The 21318-nt window shown below is 36.3% G+C and overlaps 1 protein-coding gene and 1 pseudogene across 1 annotated transcript in view; both read right to left on the bottom strand.

The window, feature by feature from the left end:
- Positions 1 to 13922, bottom strand: part of CCDC178 (coiled-coil domain containing 178) — a 383416-nt gene extending 369494 nt beyond the window's left edge. Inside the window, exons 1-3 of the mRNA XM_059039646.2 lie at positions 13862 to 13922; positions 9514 to 9603; positions 940 to 1079 (exon numbers count right to left, since the gene is read on the bottom strand). Coding sequence (XP_058895629.1) covers positions 940 to 1079; positions 9514 to 9603; positions 13862 to 13922 — 291 coding nt within the window. The remainder of the gene's footprint in view (positions 1 to 939; positions 1080 to 9513; positions 9604 to 13861) is intronic.
- Positions 13923 to 15464: 1542 nt separating this feature from the next.
- On the bottom strand, positions 15465 to 20975 carry LOC131742150 (elongation factor 2-like; annotated as a pseudogene).
- Positions 20976 to 21318: the final 343 nt, after the last annotated feature.

Below are 21318 nucleotides of genomic sequence, written 5' to 3'. Positions count from 1 at the left end.
AAACAAAAAAGCAACAGAAATAAATATAATACTAATACAGAATGATATAGATAATATTGTAGAAATAACAATACACATAGCTAATATCATATGCTAGCACTTTATCTAACACAATATTATTATCACTATTCCCATCTAAGTTCACAGAACATGTGGCTCTAAGGGCTGTGATCTTAAAGACGGCACTCTAATGCCTCTGGAAGCAAACTACACCCTAGATCAAGCATGATGAGGGCCCATCAGAACTCTCTCAGAGCCAGATCCAGTAACAGTGGTGAAGGAAGGGAAACAGCACAAACCTCTGACAAACTTATCTTCCTGTCTGGGCAGCACAGTTGTGCATTAATTGCTTAGAAACATAATATTAATAAAATGTATGAGAATGTTTTTTAATCATTCCTAAATCATCCTTTGAAAATAACTGAAAGTTTCAGTGATTTCAAGATTGAACTCCCTTCAGAATAATAAAGGCAAACTTTATCAGTTTAAAAAGACAAAGGAAGAATCATTATATTCTCTTTTAACAGACCTGTTATTTCTTTAGAATAAAATAACCCATTAAAGAGGGCATTCTGTCCTTTTATACACCAATCTACTCAGCTAATCATCTAATCAGTTTAGTGTCCCTAAAAAGGATGTAAATGCTATTTAATTTACTAGTCAAGTTGGCTATGGAAATTACTACTTAGCATGATTGCCTGTGGATAAAGAACAAACACGTAGGGGAAAAAAATCTATTTAATAAGGTCATTTCACCCTTCTGAAATGACACTATCAAAAACATGTCTAGATTAGTAAATTATGTAACTGAAACAAGATTCTATAAAGTAGTCCAAGAATCATTAAAAAAAAAAAATAATTCCCCGGGTTCTTTAAGTAACAGACGCTTATAGGCCCTATAGAGCTTACAAAAATGTTAGCATGTTAATTATCACTTACCTGTTTCAGATGCTCCTGTATTTTAGACTCCACATCTTCAATGTGTGAAATCATTTTGTTGACACATGGTGCTGGGATGTTTACTAAAGCACAGCTTTTACGTCGGCATGGGTGGCTAAAGTAAATGCCTTCATTCACCCCTATAGATAAAGCAGACAGAGGGTATCAGTTCACAGTCATATACAGAATAGTAAACCCTGATGTTCAGAATGTACAAAAAGTATTCTGCTTTACTAGTACTAACACTCAAACTTTCTTTAATCAACAGACTGATAAATGTCAGAGAATTATAGAATTAACCTTCAAATAATCTGAAAGCAAAAATAAAATGATCATTTATAACTTAAACTGTAACAAATTAAAATAAATCTAAGAAGTAAGAATAAAACTTCAAGAAAGTTAAAAAGTTAAAGTGTTCCATAGCGTCATGAAAAAATAAAGAAAAAAGGTAGAAACCAGTTAATCCATTTTTCTAAATAGATCCTGAATCACTTAAAAAATGACTTGGACATGTATTTTAAATTCTCCCCTCAAAGAGACACCACATGTTCCAATGTAAATAATATCTAAACACTCAGGCATTGAAGAAGCTCTTCCTCAAATCCAGCATGGTTTCTCTTGCTGAAAAAAAATAAAAGCGGGTCCCTATCATCCTCATAATAACCTCATTTTCTACCTTCCATCTCTAAAAATTGAAGTCTCATGCGAAGAGTGACTGATGTTCTCACTATGGCACTCAAGTTGTACTCATCATAAAATCCACTCAGTCTGATGTGCCTCAGTGATTCTAATCCTGGCATTGTTCCGAATCAACTGAAGGTTGCAGAAGCACACCAAAGTTGTCCGTGAAGACTCCACCAAAGTGCTTACTTGCAGTCTTTTTGCCTCTAAGGACTCTACTGGTCTGGATTACAGCTGCAATCACTGATCTTAAATGCAAGACACAGAATAGGCTCGGTGCCTCAATGAGAACAGTCTTATGTCCTCATTGCAGTTAACCTTGAGGAACACAGAAGTAATGCTGTTGCCTCCAGTCTGTGCCTTTTGTTTCAATGTCAACACATAGAGATGGTAAATATTTTAGATAGCTTCATTTAAACTGCAATCTTTTAAATATCTTTAAATGATATCTCATAATATCCTCCTCCAAAAATGCAATCTCTGTCAAAATGGCAGGTGTTTAATTTATAAGTGTTTATTCTATCCCATATATAAAATAATAGCCGATATAGAAATATATATATATATATATAAACATTTTTGAGCACGAAAATATGTGCCAAACATGGAACTGTTCTAGGTACTTTTGATGCCACATATTATTTAATCCTCACAACAATCTTATGAAATGGGATTATTCTCTTGATTTCAAATGTGAGGAAATCAAAGCTTAGAGAAGTTATATAAAGTGCCCTATTCCACAGAGCTGGGATATGGGAGAGCTGGGACTTAAACAATATCTCTCTGGCTTTGGAGTGTAAGCAATACCATGAAAGTTGTTTTTATGTTTTTTAAAATGTGGCAAAATAAAGAGAAGCAGTTCTTAAAATATACTTCAGGGCACCTATCAAAAGTTTCACATATCACTTGTTTTTGAAATTCAAATGTTCCTTCAAGATATCAATGCTGATATTCTAATGTATTTTACTATGCTTTGACCATAGTGAACACATATACTCAGTATGACTATTTTTTTGTGTTATATTCCATTTTACCTCTTTAGTTCATACACAGATATATATATATATATATTTTATCTCTGTAACAGTCAAAGGACCAAAAAACAAGCTGGTAAAAAGTACATATTGATCTCTTATCCAAACGTCCTGATAAGGGCATGTTGCCCTTCCCCAAGAAATAAGGTTTTAATACAGCACATTTAGCAACCAGGCAGTTGCCCTTATACTCAGAAGCATTGTTTTGCTTCATTAAATGTGGAGAAAACAAGGATAGCAGTGACTCATTTAACATTTTTCTACGTGGGCCATTCTCAACCTACTAGGTGAGTATTAATTAATTTCCACAACACTCCATGGTTTAGGATTAACATTTTACATATGGTTAAGTGGGGAAAATGAAATACTGTGAAGTTAAATTTTGCACTGAAAGTCTACAGAAGACATGGCATCACAAGCAGCACAAGAAAGAACAAGAATTCAGGAGTTCTTATTACTGCTTTATTCTAATACATGCACAGTGTAAGTTAAAACTTTCCTTTCCACTTCTTTTTAATTTTGCCCACATTATAGATATACTTAGGTCACTAAACTAGGTGTCCATGGTCACTCATTTTTCAACTTGACTGATAAGTAACTGTGCTTTTTTTAAGCTAAAACTACTCAGTTGCTAACCTCAGATTTCTCACTGAATAAAAGAACTAGTTGGCAGGGTGTTATATAAGATCACTTTCACCTAAAATTCCATGATACAATGAAGCCACAGTTTTAGTTAAACATAAATGGATAGAACTCTTCTTCATGAAGCCTGTGCACAAAGGATCAGGGTGAGTATTTCAAGAATTAAGCTCAGGCAGGAGACTCATTTGCTCTAAAAATCTGCCCAACTCCAATTTCCTTGCTCAGAATCAATGCATAAAAGCAAGATCCTCCTGGACCTAGGCCAGAGCTGAGGTTTGTTGAGACTGCAACACGAAACTTTTGTTTGAGAAAAAATATGGACAGCCTGATTGTGTGGGCAAATGGCAGATTATGTTCATTAACTGTCAACTCTCCTTGTTCAATGAATTTGATCCTTACATAATTTACCCACACAGGCCCAATAATTTAAGATTTTACCACTACCATCCTTCCTTCTCTTCTGATTTTAATATGTTATTCCTTTACATCCATCACCCCAGTTACTGTATCATTCCTTTATCTGACCTCAGCACTCTGAGTAAAAAACTTATCTGAACACAGATTTCTTTTCCACATTTGATTATCCCTTTTAACATCTTGATTTTCTTCCCAAAATGTAGAAATAAGCTAGTGCTCTTAAGTTTAGCAATAATTTCTTCTCCTTGCAAAGCCTCTGTGTGATAAACAGAAAGTACCTTTAACTTTTTTGTGTGAAAAACAAAGTTCCTTTTAGTTTTGTTATACACTGGGGGTGGGGGAAGGGAGGAGGAGACCGTTCCCTGAGTAAAGAATGAATGGGCCAATTAACTGATAAAAATTATCCAATCTAGAGACTCCCCTTATGGCACAGTGGTTGAGGGTCCACCTGCCAATGCAGGTGACACAGGTTCAAACCCTGCTCCAGGAAGATCTCACATACCACAGAGCAACGAAGCCTGTGTACCACAACTACTGAGCCTGTGCTCTAGAGCCTGCGAGCCACAACTACTGAGCCCGTGTGCCACAACTACTGAAGCCTGCATGCCCAGAGCTTGTGTTCTCCAGCAAAAGAAGCCCCCGCTAGCCGCAACTAGAGAAAGCCCAGGTGCAGCAACGAAGACTCAATGCAGCCAAAAATAAACAAATAAAATAAAATTTTAAAAAAATTATCCAATCTGAAGAAGAGAAAGAAAAATGAACAAAAAAGAACAGATCCTCAAGGAATTGTAGGAAAAATATCAATCAGTCCAACACATGTGAAGTTGAGGCTCTGGAAGAAGAGAATGAAATTTGGAGTGAAAAATAACAGAATAATAGCCAAAAAAATTTCAAAATTTGATGAAAAACATCAATTCACACATCCAAGAAGCTCAACAAATCTCATACAATTAAAATATAAACAGAACTATGTCTGGGAACATCATAGCCAAACTGCTGAAAACCAGTTGAAGAGGAAATCTTTAAAGCAGCCAGATAACAAAAGGACACATTACATATAGGGGACATGGATATGAATAACTGCTACATTTCCCATGACGAACAATATAGACCAGGACATAATAGAAAAATATCTTTAAAATATAGGCAAGAAAGAAGGAAGGAAGGGAGAGGAGAGAGAAACATTAAGATAAATTTGACTTCATCAGAATCAAAACATTCTGCATGCCTCAAAAAGATATTACAATATGAAACGACAAGCAAGAGAGTGGGAGAAAACAGGTACATACCCAACAAATGACTTATATCTGGAATGTGCGGAGAAAATGTACAACTTCCTTTATAGGAAGACAACCCAATAAAGAATGGGCATAAGACTTGGAATCTTCCAAAAGACAATACACAAATGATTAATAAGCATGTAAAAAGATGCTCAGCTTCATTAATCATCAGAAAAATGCAAATTTAATTAACAGTGCAGTACAACTTCACAATCACTAGAGTGCCTAAAATTTAAAAGACTGGCAAAGCCAATTATTAGTGAGGATATAGTACAACTATAACTCATATATTGCTGGTGGAACTGTAAATGACTTTTGGAAAATAATTTGGCAATTTCTTATAAAAGTTAAGCATACACTTATCATATGACTCAGCATTCCACTTCTATGTATTTACCCAAGATAAATAAAAATCCATCTATAAAAAGACTTGTGTGTAAATATTCATAACAGTTTTATTTATAATAGCCCCAAATTAGAAAATCCCAAATTTCCATCAATGGTTGAATAGATAAACTATACAGCACTCATGCAAGGAAATACTACTGAGTAATAAAATGAACAACTACTAATATATGCAACATTGAAACTACTAATATATTCAACAACATGGATGAATCTCACAGACCTCTTTCTGACTCTTTGAAAGAAACTGGACACAAAAGAGCACAAATGGAATGATTCCACTTATTTAAAATTTTAAAATGTTAAAACTAAAATCATATCAGTGGATACGAGGGGTGGAGTGAAGAGACAGTGACCACAAAGAACATGAATGAACTTTCTGAAAAAAGTATCTATATCCTGTTTAAGATGGTGGTTAAATGGATGTATACATTTGTCAAAAGTCATTGAACTGTATACTTAAAATGAGTAGATTTTATTATACTTAAATTTTACCTCAACAAATTTGTTTGATTAAAAAGACCACCAGCCATTCCCTAGTGACAGAATTCAATAACCTTGTACCACTCTCCTTCTCTTTTAACTCATTATACAGAATATAGTAGAAAACACTTCTTTGAAATGTTCTTCTTTAATAGCTTTTTTTTTACTTCCTCATTGCCTATTTCTCCTCATATTCCTTAAACATGACTACTTGGTAAGAAATCATCTTTCCCCTTTATATTCTCTCCCTTAGTCATCTCCTCTGAGTGCTTGACTCCTAAGTAAACATCTTTAGACTTAACTTTACACTGAACTCCTTGCCAAATGTATTCCAAAACTTCTTCTTCCTAGAGCCCAAGCCTAGCACTGAATGTAGGGAAGGGAAGGATGGACTTGTTAGATCCTATGCAGTATGGGAGGAAGAGAATTAAAATTAGAATGTACTCTTTGAGAAGCTGGTATACCATAAACAAGGAAATAAATTTATGACATCAGTAAACTAAAATGCCAAAGTCAGAAAAGCTACAGAGGAAAATGAGCACATTTGTATGATCAGATATAGAACTAGAAAAGATTAGGGAGATGTACAGAGGGAGGTAGCAGGGTGGCAGGGATCTGATACACTCCAAGCAGTGAGCATGATGCCTGGCACAGAGTCGATAATCAGAAACTATTTGGGAAATAAAAGAATGCTGAGAGAGTAAAGACATACCAAGATGAAAATTTCGGTTTCAGGTCCATCCCCAATATATTTGGTATTAAACTTTTGGACTTTGTCAAGGACAGCAAGCCAGAGGTAGTCTTAAAAGGACCAAACCCATTCGCAAAGCCAGTATTTCTAAAACTAAACTCATCTTCATTCCATTCAATCTCCTTTCCTTTCTTACTTCTCTGTTCCTATTATCAAAGTTTGCAACAGTTAAACCATTGTTGAATCCTGCTTTTCAAGTTCCTGTAACAATATACCCAGTCCGTTTACCAAATCTTAACAATTCCTTTGTAATCTCTTTAATTCCTACCTTTATATCCGTTTATCATTCATAGATCAAACCATTATTACTTTAAGCACAAACCATAATAAGATAATCATTTTTACAATAATTAATAAACAGAAACCTCAATTAGAGTCAGGAGGCCAGCAGGGGGAGCTCTCACACCCTGCGATGATAACAGAGCCCAACAAGAAGGACTCCTCTTCCTTCCTGGCAAGGACTCAGCCAATGAAAAGCCATGGGATCTTTGTTGACTATAGCCCTCCCAACTTCCTTTTCCCTTATATAAAAGAGTTCTCCTTCTCTTGCCTTGGGGGAACTTGCACATGGCTCACACACCCCAAATCGGCTGATCCCAAATAAACCTATCTTTTCTGGAGAACTATCCAGCAGCTTATTTGTTTAGGTGAATAGTTTCCATATTTCCTTCTGTAACCAAATAATTCTGCATAGTGCACTCAGACTCAAACTTTCAAGCAAAGAATTTGGTAACATAATATCTCCAATCTAATCTATACGGGACCAGAGACTGAGCAATAATGAAGTTCACACTTTTGAGCCTGAAATTCAAAATGCTTCTTGACTGCCCCTCAGTTATTTCTAGCTTTATTTTAACCAATTATCTTTAAATTTCTGAATCTTTCCTATGCTGTAGTCAAAGTAATCTATTTTTTCTGTATTTTGTGTTATTTCATCACATTATTTGACTCATTCTGTGGTTCTTGCTTAATTTCCCTCCTCACGTTTCTTTTCATATACAAATACATCCTTCAAGATTCAGTTCACATCTGTCCTTATCCATTAACAATCCTCTTAATTCTTAGAGGCCATACAAACTGGTGTTACTCGAAACACTAAAGATTCTTGTCCACAGTAATCATTTGTCATACACTACTGTGATACTGTGATTTAGAATAAGCAATACATATTTGGTCTTCATCTGTTTCTAGCACACTTCCTAAAACCCTTGTAATTTCCTAACTGATGAGAGCAATGAAAGTGTCATTTCTTATGTTAATGAGGTGACTTTTGGACCACACCTAAGGATGGGGACTCAGGAGAACCAATCTTGTGATTACAGAGTTGGAACTTTTAGTCCTGCCCTCGACCTCTGGCGAGGGGAGAGGGGCTAGAGGGTGCATCAATAGCCAATGGCCAATGATTTAATCAATCTTGTCCATGTAACGTAGATTCCGTAAAAACTCAAAAGGACAGGGATCGAAGAGCTTCTGGGCTGGTGAACACATGAAGATTTGGGGAGACCGGCACACTTCGAGAGGACTTGTAAGCTCTGTGCCCTTCCTCCATATCTCGCCTTACGCATCTCTTCCATCTGCTGTTGCTGAGTTATATCCTTTTATAATAAACCAGTGATCTACTAAGTAAAATGTTTCTCTGAGTTCTGTGAGCCACTCTAGCAGATTAGTCAAAACCAAGGCAGGGAGGGGTGTAATTGGAACCACCAATCTATAGTGGTTGGTCAGAAGCACAGGTGACAATCTGGGCTTTTGATTGGCATCTGAAGTGGGGCAAGGGGTAGACTTGTAGGACTAAGCCCTTAACCTATGGGATCTGACACTATCGCTGGGTAGCTGATGTTAGAATTGAGCTGAATTGTAGGACACCCAGCTGGTGTCTAAGAATGGCTTAGTGGTGGGGAAACCCCATGGTCACACACTGGAATTGGCTGCAGAACCTTTTAAATATTTTGTGTTATCTTTGTTGTTACTCTATACAACCATCCATTTCTATTGTGTTGTACTAATTGGTGTATAATTATATTTTATTTGGATTGCAAGATTATACATTCCATATAAGAATCATTTCTTAAATATCTCTGCACCCTAATAGCACATGTATATTCCAGTGTCTTGAATTAATTGGTTAATAAATCAATAATTTGATATTTTAAAAAATTTGTCTAAAACTAACTATGGCCCATAACTAACTTTGGGCAATAAACTCTAAGCCAGAACATTAAAATTCTATTCAAGATTTCTATTGAACAGAAATAGATAAATAATCAGAAGGGTAACTTACCCCAATTTTATCCTGTCAAACTAACAACCTGCAGAGCAGAGATTTACCAAAATTTAGATTAAATATTTTGATAAATATGGAGTTCTCTACCAGAATGATCTGAGAAGAAACAGATATGAAACTCTATACATAAAATGTATACATTTCATCATCTCTTTCTACTTCTTACAACATAAGATACCAGAAACACTTTCTGAGTTAATGTTTCATGGATTTTCAATGAACAATTTTTAATTCTGGATTTCACACACCAAAAACATTAGTCCTTATTCTTTTTCTTCTAAGAAACATATCCTCAATGAACTAGAAAGCTTGTAGCACTTGCCAGTCCTGGCATGAAGGATAAAGAAAATGTTTATTTTAAAAATTCATACATTTCTGAAATTGTAAACAATTCTTATGAATCAAATTTTAATTAACAATATGCCATTAATAAAATTTATTAAAATATTATATTCTAATATTATAATTACTCTGTTAACTATTAATGATATTTACAGTATATTTCTTAATGAAAATTTAACACTGACATCACAAAGTAATGAGTGAACATAAATATAGCTTATACAAGTTACTATACAATTTAGATTCAATCCTCACCTTCAGTACTTGTCATTTTATTTTCATGAATAATCTCAACAGCTTCCTTAGGGGCACCAAATAAGACCAACGCTTGTGATGTGGCATTGTCTTTTTAAAAGAAAACAAAAATTTCAGTGAACAGTTAATATTCATTTTTAAAATAAGCAAAATAATGTACAAAACTATGTTGTGAAAGTGCTGTCCTTGAAAAAGCAACTAAAATATAGATATTAAACAAAACCCACAATAGAATATCTTTAGATGTTTTCCGTGTTTTTCATTTGGCTTAACTCTCACAAGAAGGTATTCAAAATAGCATGCAGCTCTTAAAAGCAGAGAGATAATCCAGAGTGACATCACCAAAATGGTGGGGTAGGAGACACTAGACTCCATCCAACAAACTTCAACAATTAGACAGCTATCCACAAACAAAAATAGCTCTGGGAGAGCTCAAGAGTCCACTTAAAAAACTTCAACAACATAGTGGAACAACAACAATGACAGAGAACAACCACACAAAAAGGAAAGGAAGACAGCTTCATTTTGTCTGCATTATCCCACCCCCTAGGTCCACACTGCTCAGTGCCAAGAGGGAACTCTCTGGTCTGAAATAGCTCCTCTCACTAGGAAAGGGTGAGCAACCAGCTTCCCCACCCTTTTGGGACACTGCACAAAGGACCATCTTTGGTTTCATCCCACCCAGAGATCAGCAAAGCTGAGAAGTATAAAGATGGCTTGGCACATGGAAGAATGGCAGAGGCTACTAGTATCAGTCATGCAGCAGCAGTGATCATGATTTACAGTGGCCTGCTCTGCAGAGGACCTCAGCTTCTTTGCTGGCAAAGTTGTCCTTCAGAAATGAGGCAGAAATAGTTTCCCAAACAAGAGCTGAGGGAGTTCATCAACATTTGACTTTCTTTACAAGAAATGCTGAAAGGAGTTCTTCAAGTTAAAAGAACACTAATTAGCAACACACAAACATGAAAATATAAAACATATCAGTAAAAGTAAGTATATATTCAAATATAGAATACTCCAGTACTACGGTGGTATATTAATCACTTAACCCTAGTATAAAAGTTAAAGGACAAAAGTACTAAAATAGTTATAACTGCAATAATTTATTAATAGACACCAAATATAAAAGATGTAAATTGTGACATCAAAAACACAAAATGTGGAAGGTGGGATGTAAAAGGGCAGAGATTTTGTATGTGATTGAAATTTAGTTGCTATCAGCTCCAAACAGACTGTTATATCTATAAAATGTTTCATTTAAGCCTTAAGGTAACCACAAAGCAAAAACCTATAGTATTACAGATACACAAAAGAAAAAAAGAAGGGAGTCAGTATACCGCTATGAAAAATCATCAATTCAATAAGACAGCAAGAGAGGAAGAAATGAACAAAAGAACTACAAAACAGGCAGAAAACAATCAACAAGTAGCCATTAGGAAATCCTTACTTATCAATAATCACTTTAAATGTAAATGAATTAAACTCTCCAATCAAAAGGCACAGAGTAGTTGAGCAAATTTAAAAAAAAAAAAAAGACTCAACCATATATATATATATATATATATATATATATATATATATATATATATATATGCTATTACAAGAGACTCATTTCAGCTTTAAGGGCACATAGAGGCTCAAAGTGAAGGGATGAAAAAAGATATTCCATGCAAATGGAAACCAAAAGATATTAGAGGTAGCTGATCATATATATATATATATATATATCTTATGACCTCATATATATTTACATCAGACAAAACAATCTCATTTACAATAGCATGAAAAGAACAAAATGCTTAGGAATAAATTTCACCAAGGTACTGAAACATCTATATACCAAAAACTGTAAGATATTGATGAAAGAGACTAAAGAATGCAAACAAATGGAAAGAGTTACTCTTCATGGATGAGAAGAGTAAATATTGTTAAAATGTCCATTCAGTTCAACTCTTATCAAAATTCCAATAGCATTTCTCACAGAAATTGTTTTTTAAATCCTAAAATTCATTTGGAACATCAAAAGACTCCTAATAGCCAAAGCAATCTTGACAAAGAAGAATAAAGCTAGAGGCATCACACTTCCTTATTGCAAACTGTGTTACAAAGCTATAACAGTCAAAACAATACGGTACTGGCATGAAAACAGACACATAGATCAGTGGAACAAAATACGGAATCCAGAAATAAACCCATGCATATACAATCAATTAATATTTGACAAGGGAGCCAAAACTACTCAATGAGGAAAGGATAATCTCTTCAATAAATGTTGCTGGGAAAACTGGATATTCACATACAAAAGAATGAAACTGGACCCCTATCTTATATCACTCACAGAAATTAACTTGAAATGGATTAAAGACTTAAAAGTAAGACCTGAAATCATAAAATTCCTAAAAGAAAACACAGGGAAAAAGCTCCTTGACATTGTCCTTGTAAGGACCTTTTGGCTATGATACCAAAAACACAACTAACTAAAACAAAAAAAACAAGTGGGACTACATCAAGCTAAAAAGTTTCTGTACAGGGACTTCCCTGGTGGCGCAGTGCTTAAGAATCCACCTGCCAATGCTGGGGACATGGGTTTGATCCCTGGTCTGAGAAGATCTCACATGCCACAGAGCAACTAAGCCCGTGTGACAAACTACTGAGCCCGTGTGCCACAACTACTGAGGCCCACGCCCCTAGGGCCCGTGCTCCACAATGAGAAGCCACCACAATGAGAAGCCCGCGCACCACAACAAAGAGTAGCTCCTGTTCAATACAACTAGAGAAAGCCTGCACACAGCAATGAAGGCCCAATGCAACCAAAATAAATGATAAATAAAAAGTTAAAAAATTAAATATAAATATAAATAAATAAAAAAGCTTCTGTACAGCAAAAGAAACAATCAACATAATGAAAAGGCAACCTATAGAATGGGAGAAAATATTTGCACACCATCTATCTGATAAGGGGTTAATATTCCAAAATACACAAGGAATTCATAAAATTCAACAGCAGTAAAACAAATAATCTGATTATAAAATGGGCAAAGGACCTGAGTAGCCATTTCTCCCATGAGTACTAACCAAGGGAACAAAAAACAAAAGACAGTACTCCAAGTACTAAAACCAAGAATGAAAGAAGGGTATTACTATTTTACAGAGTGCTTTATAAGGGAATACTATAAACAAGATTCTACCAATAAATTAGATAACCTGGATGAAATGAACAAATTCTTAGAAAGCCACAAGCTATCAAAATTGACTCAAGAAAAAACAGAAAATCTAAACAGAACTATAACAAGTAAAGAAATTAAATCAGTAATAAAAATTCCCCCACAAAGAAAAGGCCTTGGCCAAATGGCTTCACTGGTGAATATCACCAAATATTTAACGAATGCCTCACTGATGCTTCTTTAACTTTGCCAAAAATTATACAGAGAGAAGAGAACACTTGCCAACTCATTCTATGAGCCCTGTATTATCCTGACAGGAAAGCTAGACAAAATATTATAAGAAAATAAAATTATACACAAAATATTTCCTTATGCACATGGATCCTCAAAAATATACCAAACCAAATCTAGTGGCATATAAAAAGAATTATACCTCATGTCCAAGTGAGATGTATTCCAGAAATGTTTCAACATATGAAAATCAATCAATGCAATACTAACCACACATTTCAATAGATGCAGAAAAAGTGTTTGACAAAATTCAATCCCATTCATGATAAAAACACTCATCAAAATAGGAATAGTAGGAAACTTCCTTCACAAAGGTGAAAAATCCACAGCTAACATCAGATATTACATGAAAGAATGAAGTTTTTCCCCTAAGATCATGAAAAAGATAATCATAGCTACACTTTGCCACTTCTATTCAATACTGTTCTGAAGATTGGAGCCAGTCATTAGGCAAGAAAATTAAATAAAAGGCATCGAAAATACAATTTAATAAAGGCATCAAAAAGAATAAAATATTTAGGAATAAAATTAACAAAAGAAGTGCAAGACTTGTTTGGTTAAACAAGTTTCACTAGAATTTACAAAACTGTTGAAAAAATTAAATACCTAAATAAAGAGAAAAATATCCTATGTTAGTGGATTCTAAGACAATTTTGTTAAGACACCAAAACTCTTCAAATTTATCTATAGGTTCAATGCAATTTCTATCAAATTCCAGCAGCTTTTTGTTGTTGTTGTTTTTCAGAAATTCTCAAATTGACCCTAAAAATAACATGGAAATGCCAGGGACCCAGATTAGCTGAAATAATACTGAAAAAGAAGAGCAAAGTTGGAGGAATCATACTTCCTGATTTCAAAAATTACAAATCTAAATAATCAAGACGGTGTGGTACTGGCACAAGGACAAACATGTAGATCAATGAAATAGAAGTGAGATTCCTGATATAAAGCCATATTTACGGTCAGTTGAATTTTACAAGGGTGCAAAAAGACTATTCAATGAGAAAAGAATAGTCTTTTTATCAACAGATAGTACTGAATATATGAATGTAAAAGAATGAATTTTGATTCCTACCTCAAACCATGTACAAAAATTAACTCATAATGGATCATAAACTTAAATGCAAGAGCTAAAACTATAAAACTCTTATAAGAAAATGAAGGGGTAAATATGACATCAAAGGAACAAGCAATTTTAAAAATTAAATTGGCTTCATGAAAATAAAAATTTTTCTGCTGCAAAGGACACTATCAAGAAAGTGAAAGTAACTGAATTACTTTGCTGTACACCTGAAACACTGTACATCAAGTGTAGCTCAATTTTTAAAAACTCACATAAAAACTCCCCAAAAAAAGAGAAAACATAACCTGTACCATAAGCAAAAACATTCATAAATCACATATCTAATAAAGGTCTAGTTTCTAAAACATATAAAGAATTATTATGACTCAAGAACAGAAAAAGACTAATAATCCAATTTAAAAATGGGCAAAAGATTTAAAGAGACATTTCTCCAGAGAAGACATACAAGTGACAGTAAACATATTTAAAAATCCTGATCATTTGTGATTAGGGAAATGCAAATCAAAACCACAATAAGATGCCACTTCACACCCACTAAAATGGCTATAATAAAGTTTAAATAAATAACAAAATTTAATAAGTGTTGACAAGGGGGTAGAAAAACTGGAATCCTTATACATTGCCATTTGGAACGTAAAACACTGCAGCTGCTTTGGAAAAAAATTGGCATTTAGAAAGTTAAATATCAAGTTACCAAATGACCTAGGAATTCGAGTCCAAAGTGTAGACCCAACAGAAATGAAAATAAACGTCCACATAAGAACTTGTACTTGAATATTCATAACATTATTTATAATAGTCCAAAAGTGGAAACAACCCAAATACCCATCTACTGATGAATTTATAAAACAATATGTGGAATATATACACAATGGAATATTACTCAGCCACAAAAAAAAGAATTTCGACAAAATTCCAGTTTAAAAGAAGGCAAGGGCTTCCCTGGTGGCGCAGTGGTTGAGAATCCGCCTGCCGATGCAGGGGACATGGGTTCGTGCCCCGGTCCGGGAAGATCCCACATGCCGCGGAGCGGCTGGGCCCGTGAGCCGTGGCCACCGAGCCTGCGCGTCCGGAGTCTGTGTTCCGCGACGGGAGAGGCCACAACAGTGAGAGGCCCGCGTACCACAAAAAAAAAAAAAAAAAAAAAAAAAAGGCAGACACACAATGCCAACTATTTTATCAATTCATTTCTATGAAAATTCCAAAACGGTCTCCTATCCTCCCTCCCCACACACCCCGCTCGCCAAATAAATCCCTGCTGTGAGGGCAATTCTGTTACCTAGGAAGTCCTGATATAAATGTTAACGTTGAGAGGTGGCAGCGAGTTGACCCTAAAATCCCGTAGGCGGAGAATCACTGCGTCCGGACGTTCTCGCGGTGTCTCGAGGAGAATTCGCTGCTTGATGCTGCAGTCAATCATGGCGGAGCAGATGCTGCTCCGTGAGTTGTCCAGCTGGACTGCCTTGCTTCAGGCCTCTGCGCTTGCGCGTCTCCGCCACGACCTGGCTGGGGCGCTGGTGTTGGCGAAGCGGCCACTGGGCAGGACTGAAAGTGGTCACACACACACACACACGGGGAAGGCCTGGCCGCCTGCGCGTGTGGGACCGCAGGTTGGCGGTGATGCCAAAAGGCTCGCTGACGGGCAGGTAGGCCTTCACGTCATGGGGGTGCGGGCCACCTGGGACTCCTCGAAGAGGCGGCCCCACTTCTGTACAGGACGCCACCAAGCACTTGTTCCTGACCCCGGCTCTCCGCAAGGTATTGGGCTCCAGGAACCCGCGCTGGCGGTCAGCATGCGGCGTAGAGGCGGCGCCGGGCGGACGGTGGGGGCGATCTGAGTGGCATCCCTGGGCGGCGTCACATCTAGGACCTCGAAGCGCACGCCCGCGTGTTCTCCCGGCACAGCGCCCCCACTGGAGGCCGGCCACGACGCTGTACTTGCTCTCGTTGAGGGACTGCACATCCCTGGTGATGTCGGTGGGGATATCGGGTCTGGTGCCAGCGCACGAGATATTCCGGGTCTAGGCCACATCCCACTCGTACTTCTCTTCCAGGTAGTTGGCCAGGCCAATGCTTGAGCTCCTGGTGGGCGGACACCGCGCCCCTGATGTCCACCGCTAGGCCATTGGTGAAGGGCCGCGCTTTCAAGTGCAGCGGATTGCGCTTGTTGCAGGTCTTGGACAGGGAAAGCACATTCGACTTTTCGGAGACGGTCTCACGGTACCAGATGACATGGTTGGATTTTTTTTTTTTTTTTGCGGTACGCTGGCCTCTCACTGTTGCGGCCTGTCCCGTTGCGGAGCACAGGCTCCAGATGCGCAGGCTCAGCAGCCATGGCTCACGGGCCCAGCCGCTCCGCGGCATGTGGGATCTTCCCGGACTGGGGCACGAACCCGTGTCCCCTGCATCGGCAGGCGGACTCTCAACCACTGCGCCACCAGGGAAGCCCTGGATTTCTTGATAGGGGATGCAAGTGTGGTCCTTCAGGCAGATCACCAGGTGCAGCTCAACAGCACCTGCAGTGATGTGTTCCCCAACTCCTTGATGATGCACCGCTCTCTGGGATCCGACTTGGCCTGCGGCTTCAGCCCCTCCACCTGACCAGTTTGAGCAGGTTAGCTGGCTTCTTGGCTTCCACAGCGAGCCTGAAGACCAGGCTTACACTGAACTTCACGTGAGTGCGTGTAGTGGGCGTGCTCAAAGGTCGTTATGGTGCCTGTCTTCACCAGGAACTGGTCGACACCCAACAGGCCCACGATGTTACCGAAAGGCAAGTAGCTTTGTGGTTGCCGGGGGCTGGGATGGAGGGTGGCAGCTAATGGTATAGGGCTGCTTTTTGGGGTTATGAAAGTGTACTGGAATTAGATAATGGTGATGGTTGCACAACCTTGTGATTATACTGAAAAATACCCAATTGAAAGAGGTGAATTTTTATGGTAGTGTATGAATCATAATTCAATTTTTTAAAGTTAAATACAGTATTATTGATATCAGCACTGAATAAAGCTACATGCTGAGTGAATCTCTGCATGATGAGTCAATTTTCATATGAGTCTGATTTGACATCCAGTCCTATTTATTATCTCTATGATATGTGAAGGGAAATTTGTAACTTTAAGTAATTATATTGGAAAAGTAAAAAGGCTGAAAATTAGTGATTTAAGCATCCAAATTAAGAATATAGGGGAAAACAAACCCAAAGAAAGTAGAAGGAAGATAAGGGGGCAATAATATCTGAAATTAACAGAAAGCAAACCAACAACAACAAGAAAAAAAACCCTAGAGATAATTTAAAAGGTGAGAAGTTACCATTTTGAAAAATATAGCACCAATTAATACATCTGGCAAAATTGATCAAGACAAAAGAGAAGAAACAGAAGAAACAAATACAATTTATGAATGTAAAGCAGAAATATCGCATAAGAGGATATAAAAATAAAACATTATTAACAATATTGTATCATTACATGTAAAGTTTAACCAAATGAAGTAAATAAAATTCAATACATGTTCACAATTTATAGTAAACTATAAAAAAACTAAAAAAATCATATTTAGTGGTGGAACATTAAAAGTCTCATCTTAAAAATCAGGAACAGGGAGATAGGTGAGCACATTTTTATTGCCTACCTTTAGCAGACGAGTACTAAAGGATCTAGACTAAACAATAGAAGAAAGTAAAAATATTAACTCATTTTCAGATTGTCTAATATTAGTGAATTAATGACAGTTAAAATTATGAGGTTAAATATGTAAAACTATATAATAAATGTATATTAGCATATTTACATATATAAAACTAAATGTGATTTGGAAGAAATGAGAGAACACAGTGTACTGTTTCTTAATGTGCACTATGAGTTCACAGATACTCGATTTTATCAGTGTTTGTTGTCCTTTACATATGTTACAGATATTTTTACATGTATGAAATATTTCCTATTTCAACATAGAAAGGTACTATTCTCTAAAAAAACAATATTATACAGTATCTGCCTTTTATATGGAAAGGATACATTATGAAAAACAATACATAGAAAAACTAAGGCAATATCAGTATCTTAATACAAGTAAATAAGTGATGCTGCCATGAAATGCACTTAGTGAATATATTGCCTGAGAATCCAAATATTACAGGCGGTAAGTTTGTAAAAATGTACTTTTAATTTTAATAGAAATTAGTATCCCAGAGCTAACTGTTTGTAAACAGGACTCATGTGAAAATACTGTTGGTCAGCATGTTTAAGATATGGCTGTGACTCTACAGAACAATTGGAAAGTTTAATAATTTATGTTTTATTTCAACTGAGAGCACAGAATAATCATCCAGTTTGCTAAGCTTTATTTTAGTATAATAAGAATTTTGATATAACCACAGTAGTTGCAGGGTGATTTACACAATATAAGAAAAGGATTTATTTTTGATGTGAAGAAGAGTATTATTATGTTGAATATCATCTGGTAGAAGTTAATAAATAAGATCTGAGGTTGTGTTCTTGTGATGTTAATGACAAACTTTTTCAAAGGTTGGTACATAATTAGGTTCAATACATCATGCAGCAAAGATTGCTTTGGGCTTAAAAGTTTAAAATTTGCTAAGACTTCTAAGTTTCTGTAGTTTGAACATGGACATCTCAATGCTTTGCTTGATAAGCTGAATGTTCTTTATAGTATTTGTTGTTGTCTTACAAAGAGGATAGGGAGCTTAATGATGGTATGATGCCAAAGAGATAGAAATTAATTTTAACTGATAATCACTGTTTATGCCAGCGTTCCAAATATTGGTCCTAATGTCATTTAAATACAAATATCCTGAACTTACTAAGTACATTTCAAAAGACAATTTATTAACCATATTATTTTCCACACAGTTAGCCAGGCAGATGTATTTCCATTTTGTATGCATTTGCAGGAATAACCTATATTAAAGAACACTTACATTCCACTGTATAATGTGATGTGTGGTTGTATCTGACTGTATATTTCTCCATTGCATAGACAGAAATTAGGTGTCCTGTCGTGTTTAACACGATTAACTTTCCCTTAATGTACCACACACAAGAGCTTTTGCTTGCAATCCAGTATGGACTGGTCACTTTATGTTTCAGTACAAAATAAAGAGTCTTTGTCAGGTTATTCAAAGGGAAGTCACCAGCTCAGCTCTCTGAAGTCTTGGAACAAACTATTAGCTTTTAATTAACATTATAATTAATCCAAAAATTTTCAGTAGTTCTTTTCAAATATTTAAACTTGAGATAGGCACAAGTATAATTTGATTAGCCTATCTCTTTCCAAATTGTATCTTTGGGAAAATTGTTTTATGTGAGAAACCTGGTCCAGTTTGCTAATCTGAGGTTGAAGTCATTTTCCAGACATGAAAAGTTTTTGCTTAAACGTCACTACATAAAATCTGTGAAAATGAAATAACATCAATTTTGTCAAATAATATTAATAGAATGAATAAAGAGCTAAAAACCAAACTTACTGAAATATTCTGAAAGTAAATGTGGTGCTAAGCCACTAAAAACCCTACGCAAGATTCGTAATCCTACATGAAATCCATTGTGCCATATCCTCAACTATGTTTGGAATACTAAATGACTGCTTTCTTTTATAGCCCAAATAAGACTGTAGTGCTTTGATTGCAGTAATAGCCCCACTAATTTTCCCCTTCCAGTGTTCACCTTCTTTTTCAATGTGACTTTGCAGAATCTACCACTAAGAGGTGGAGTCTAATCCCTTGCCTTTTGACTCTAGGCTGGTCCTGTGACTTGCTTTGGCTGATAAAATATAGCAGAAATGATAGGGTGCCAGTTTTGAGCCTTGGCCTTGTGACCTTCTGTTCCCCCTCGTAAACCACGAGGTCAGGCTGCTGTAAGAGTATGCGAGACAACATGGTGCAGGGCTGAGTCAGTGTGGTTTTCCCAGCCAACACCCTAGGCCTGTGAAGGCCCAGCTCAAATGAGCAAGATCTGTAATGATGCTTAGCTGGCCTATGGCTTACTGCAGATGCGTGAGTGAGCCTTCCTGGGCCCACTTGAGAACCACCCAGTACAAGTGAGCTAAAATGAATGTTTATGATGCCCTGTGTACCTGCATTTTTTGTGGTTGGTTGTTACATGGCCTTAGGGCAGCAATGGATAACTCATATGAAGACTATTGTTCCCAGTAAGTATTCGAGACAAAATTCTATACCAAGGATTGGTAGACTTTTTTTTATAAAGGTCTAGATAGTAAAAATTTTTGGCTTAGTGAGTCACATGCTATCTCTGCTGCATATTCGTCTTTGTTTTGTTTCTTTTGTTTCTTTTTACAACCCTTCACAAATGTAAAAACTATTCTTAGCTTTTTGGCTGTACAAAAAGGCCTGCTGACCAGATTTGGCTCATGGGCTGTAATTTACTTACCTCTGTTCTATATCAGGCAAAAACATGATATTGCTAACATGATGCAGAATAAAAGATGCAAAAGGGGCTCAAGTTGCAAAGTAATGTGGTAAAATCTAATACAATTTTTAAAATAGAATTATACAAGTATTTTTTTTTCATTTTTAATTTTGTATGTTTCTCTTCAGTGGTGTGCTGGTAAAATTTTAATAACCACCTGTCACCATACCACCAATTTCAACCAGTCAGTGGAGTGGAATTGAGAAGAGATGTATACAATTGGCTCACATGAGCTAGTAAGAGCTGACTCCAGCAGACCATTGTACTACCTACCTATGGTACTGCTTATACTGTAGTTCAGTAGTAATTATATAATAAATTGATTATAATCCATACAGTGGGTTTTCCTTAAACTGATTTACTCCTTTTGCTTACCTCACCTTCCTGATCCCAGTAAATTTTGGTTTTGTGACCCCCCTGGTCCTGGAGAAGACTACTGTCCTTACAACTGTCTTCTGTGAGTGACCTGAGTCGCATTTATCTATGACCTAGTTTCAAAGAAAATCCCTTAAGGATAAACTTACCTTTCTTTGTTTGATCTCCTCCAGTGGAAGAAAAGGAAATTATCTTATTTTCAGGCATGGTTATTTACAGTCCTTTGAAACCTAATTAAAAAGAAAAACATTTAACTATCATGAATCAAAATTAGTTTTAATTACACTAAAAATTGTCAACTCAAGAACTGGTAATGTCAGGATAGGTTTCTAATAGTATGCAATTTATATGTGTAAAAATCAATACTAAATTATGTTAAAATGTAAGGAAACCAACAATATACTCTTTTTCCTGTGAGGACTTCTATGAACCTATTTAGGAAAAC

The sequence above is a fragment of the Kogia breviceps genome, chromosome 15 (assembly GCF_026419965.1).
Source record: "Kogia breviceps isolate mKogBre1 chromosome 15, mKogBre1 haplotype 1, whole genome shotgun sequence".
NCBI classification, from domain to species: Eukaryota; Metazoa; Chordata; class Mammalia; order Artiodactyla; family Physeteridae; genus Kogia; species Kogia breviceps.
This window is presented reverse-complemented; position numbering and strand designations above follow the sequence as displayed.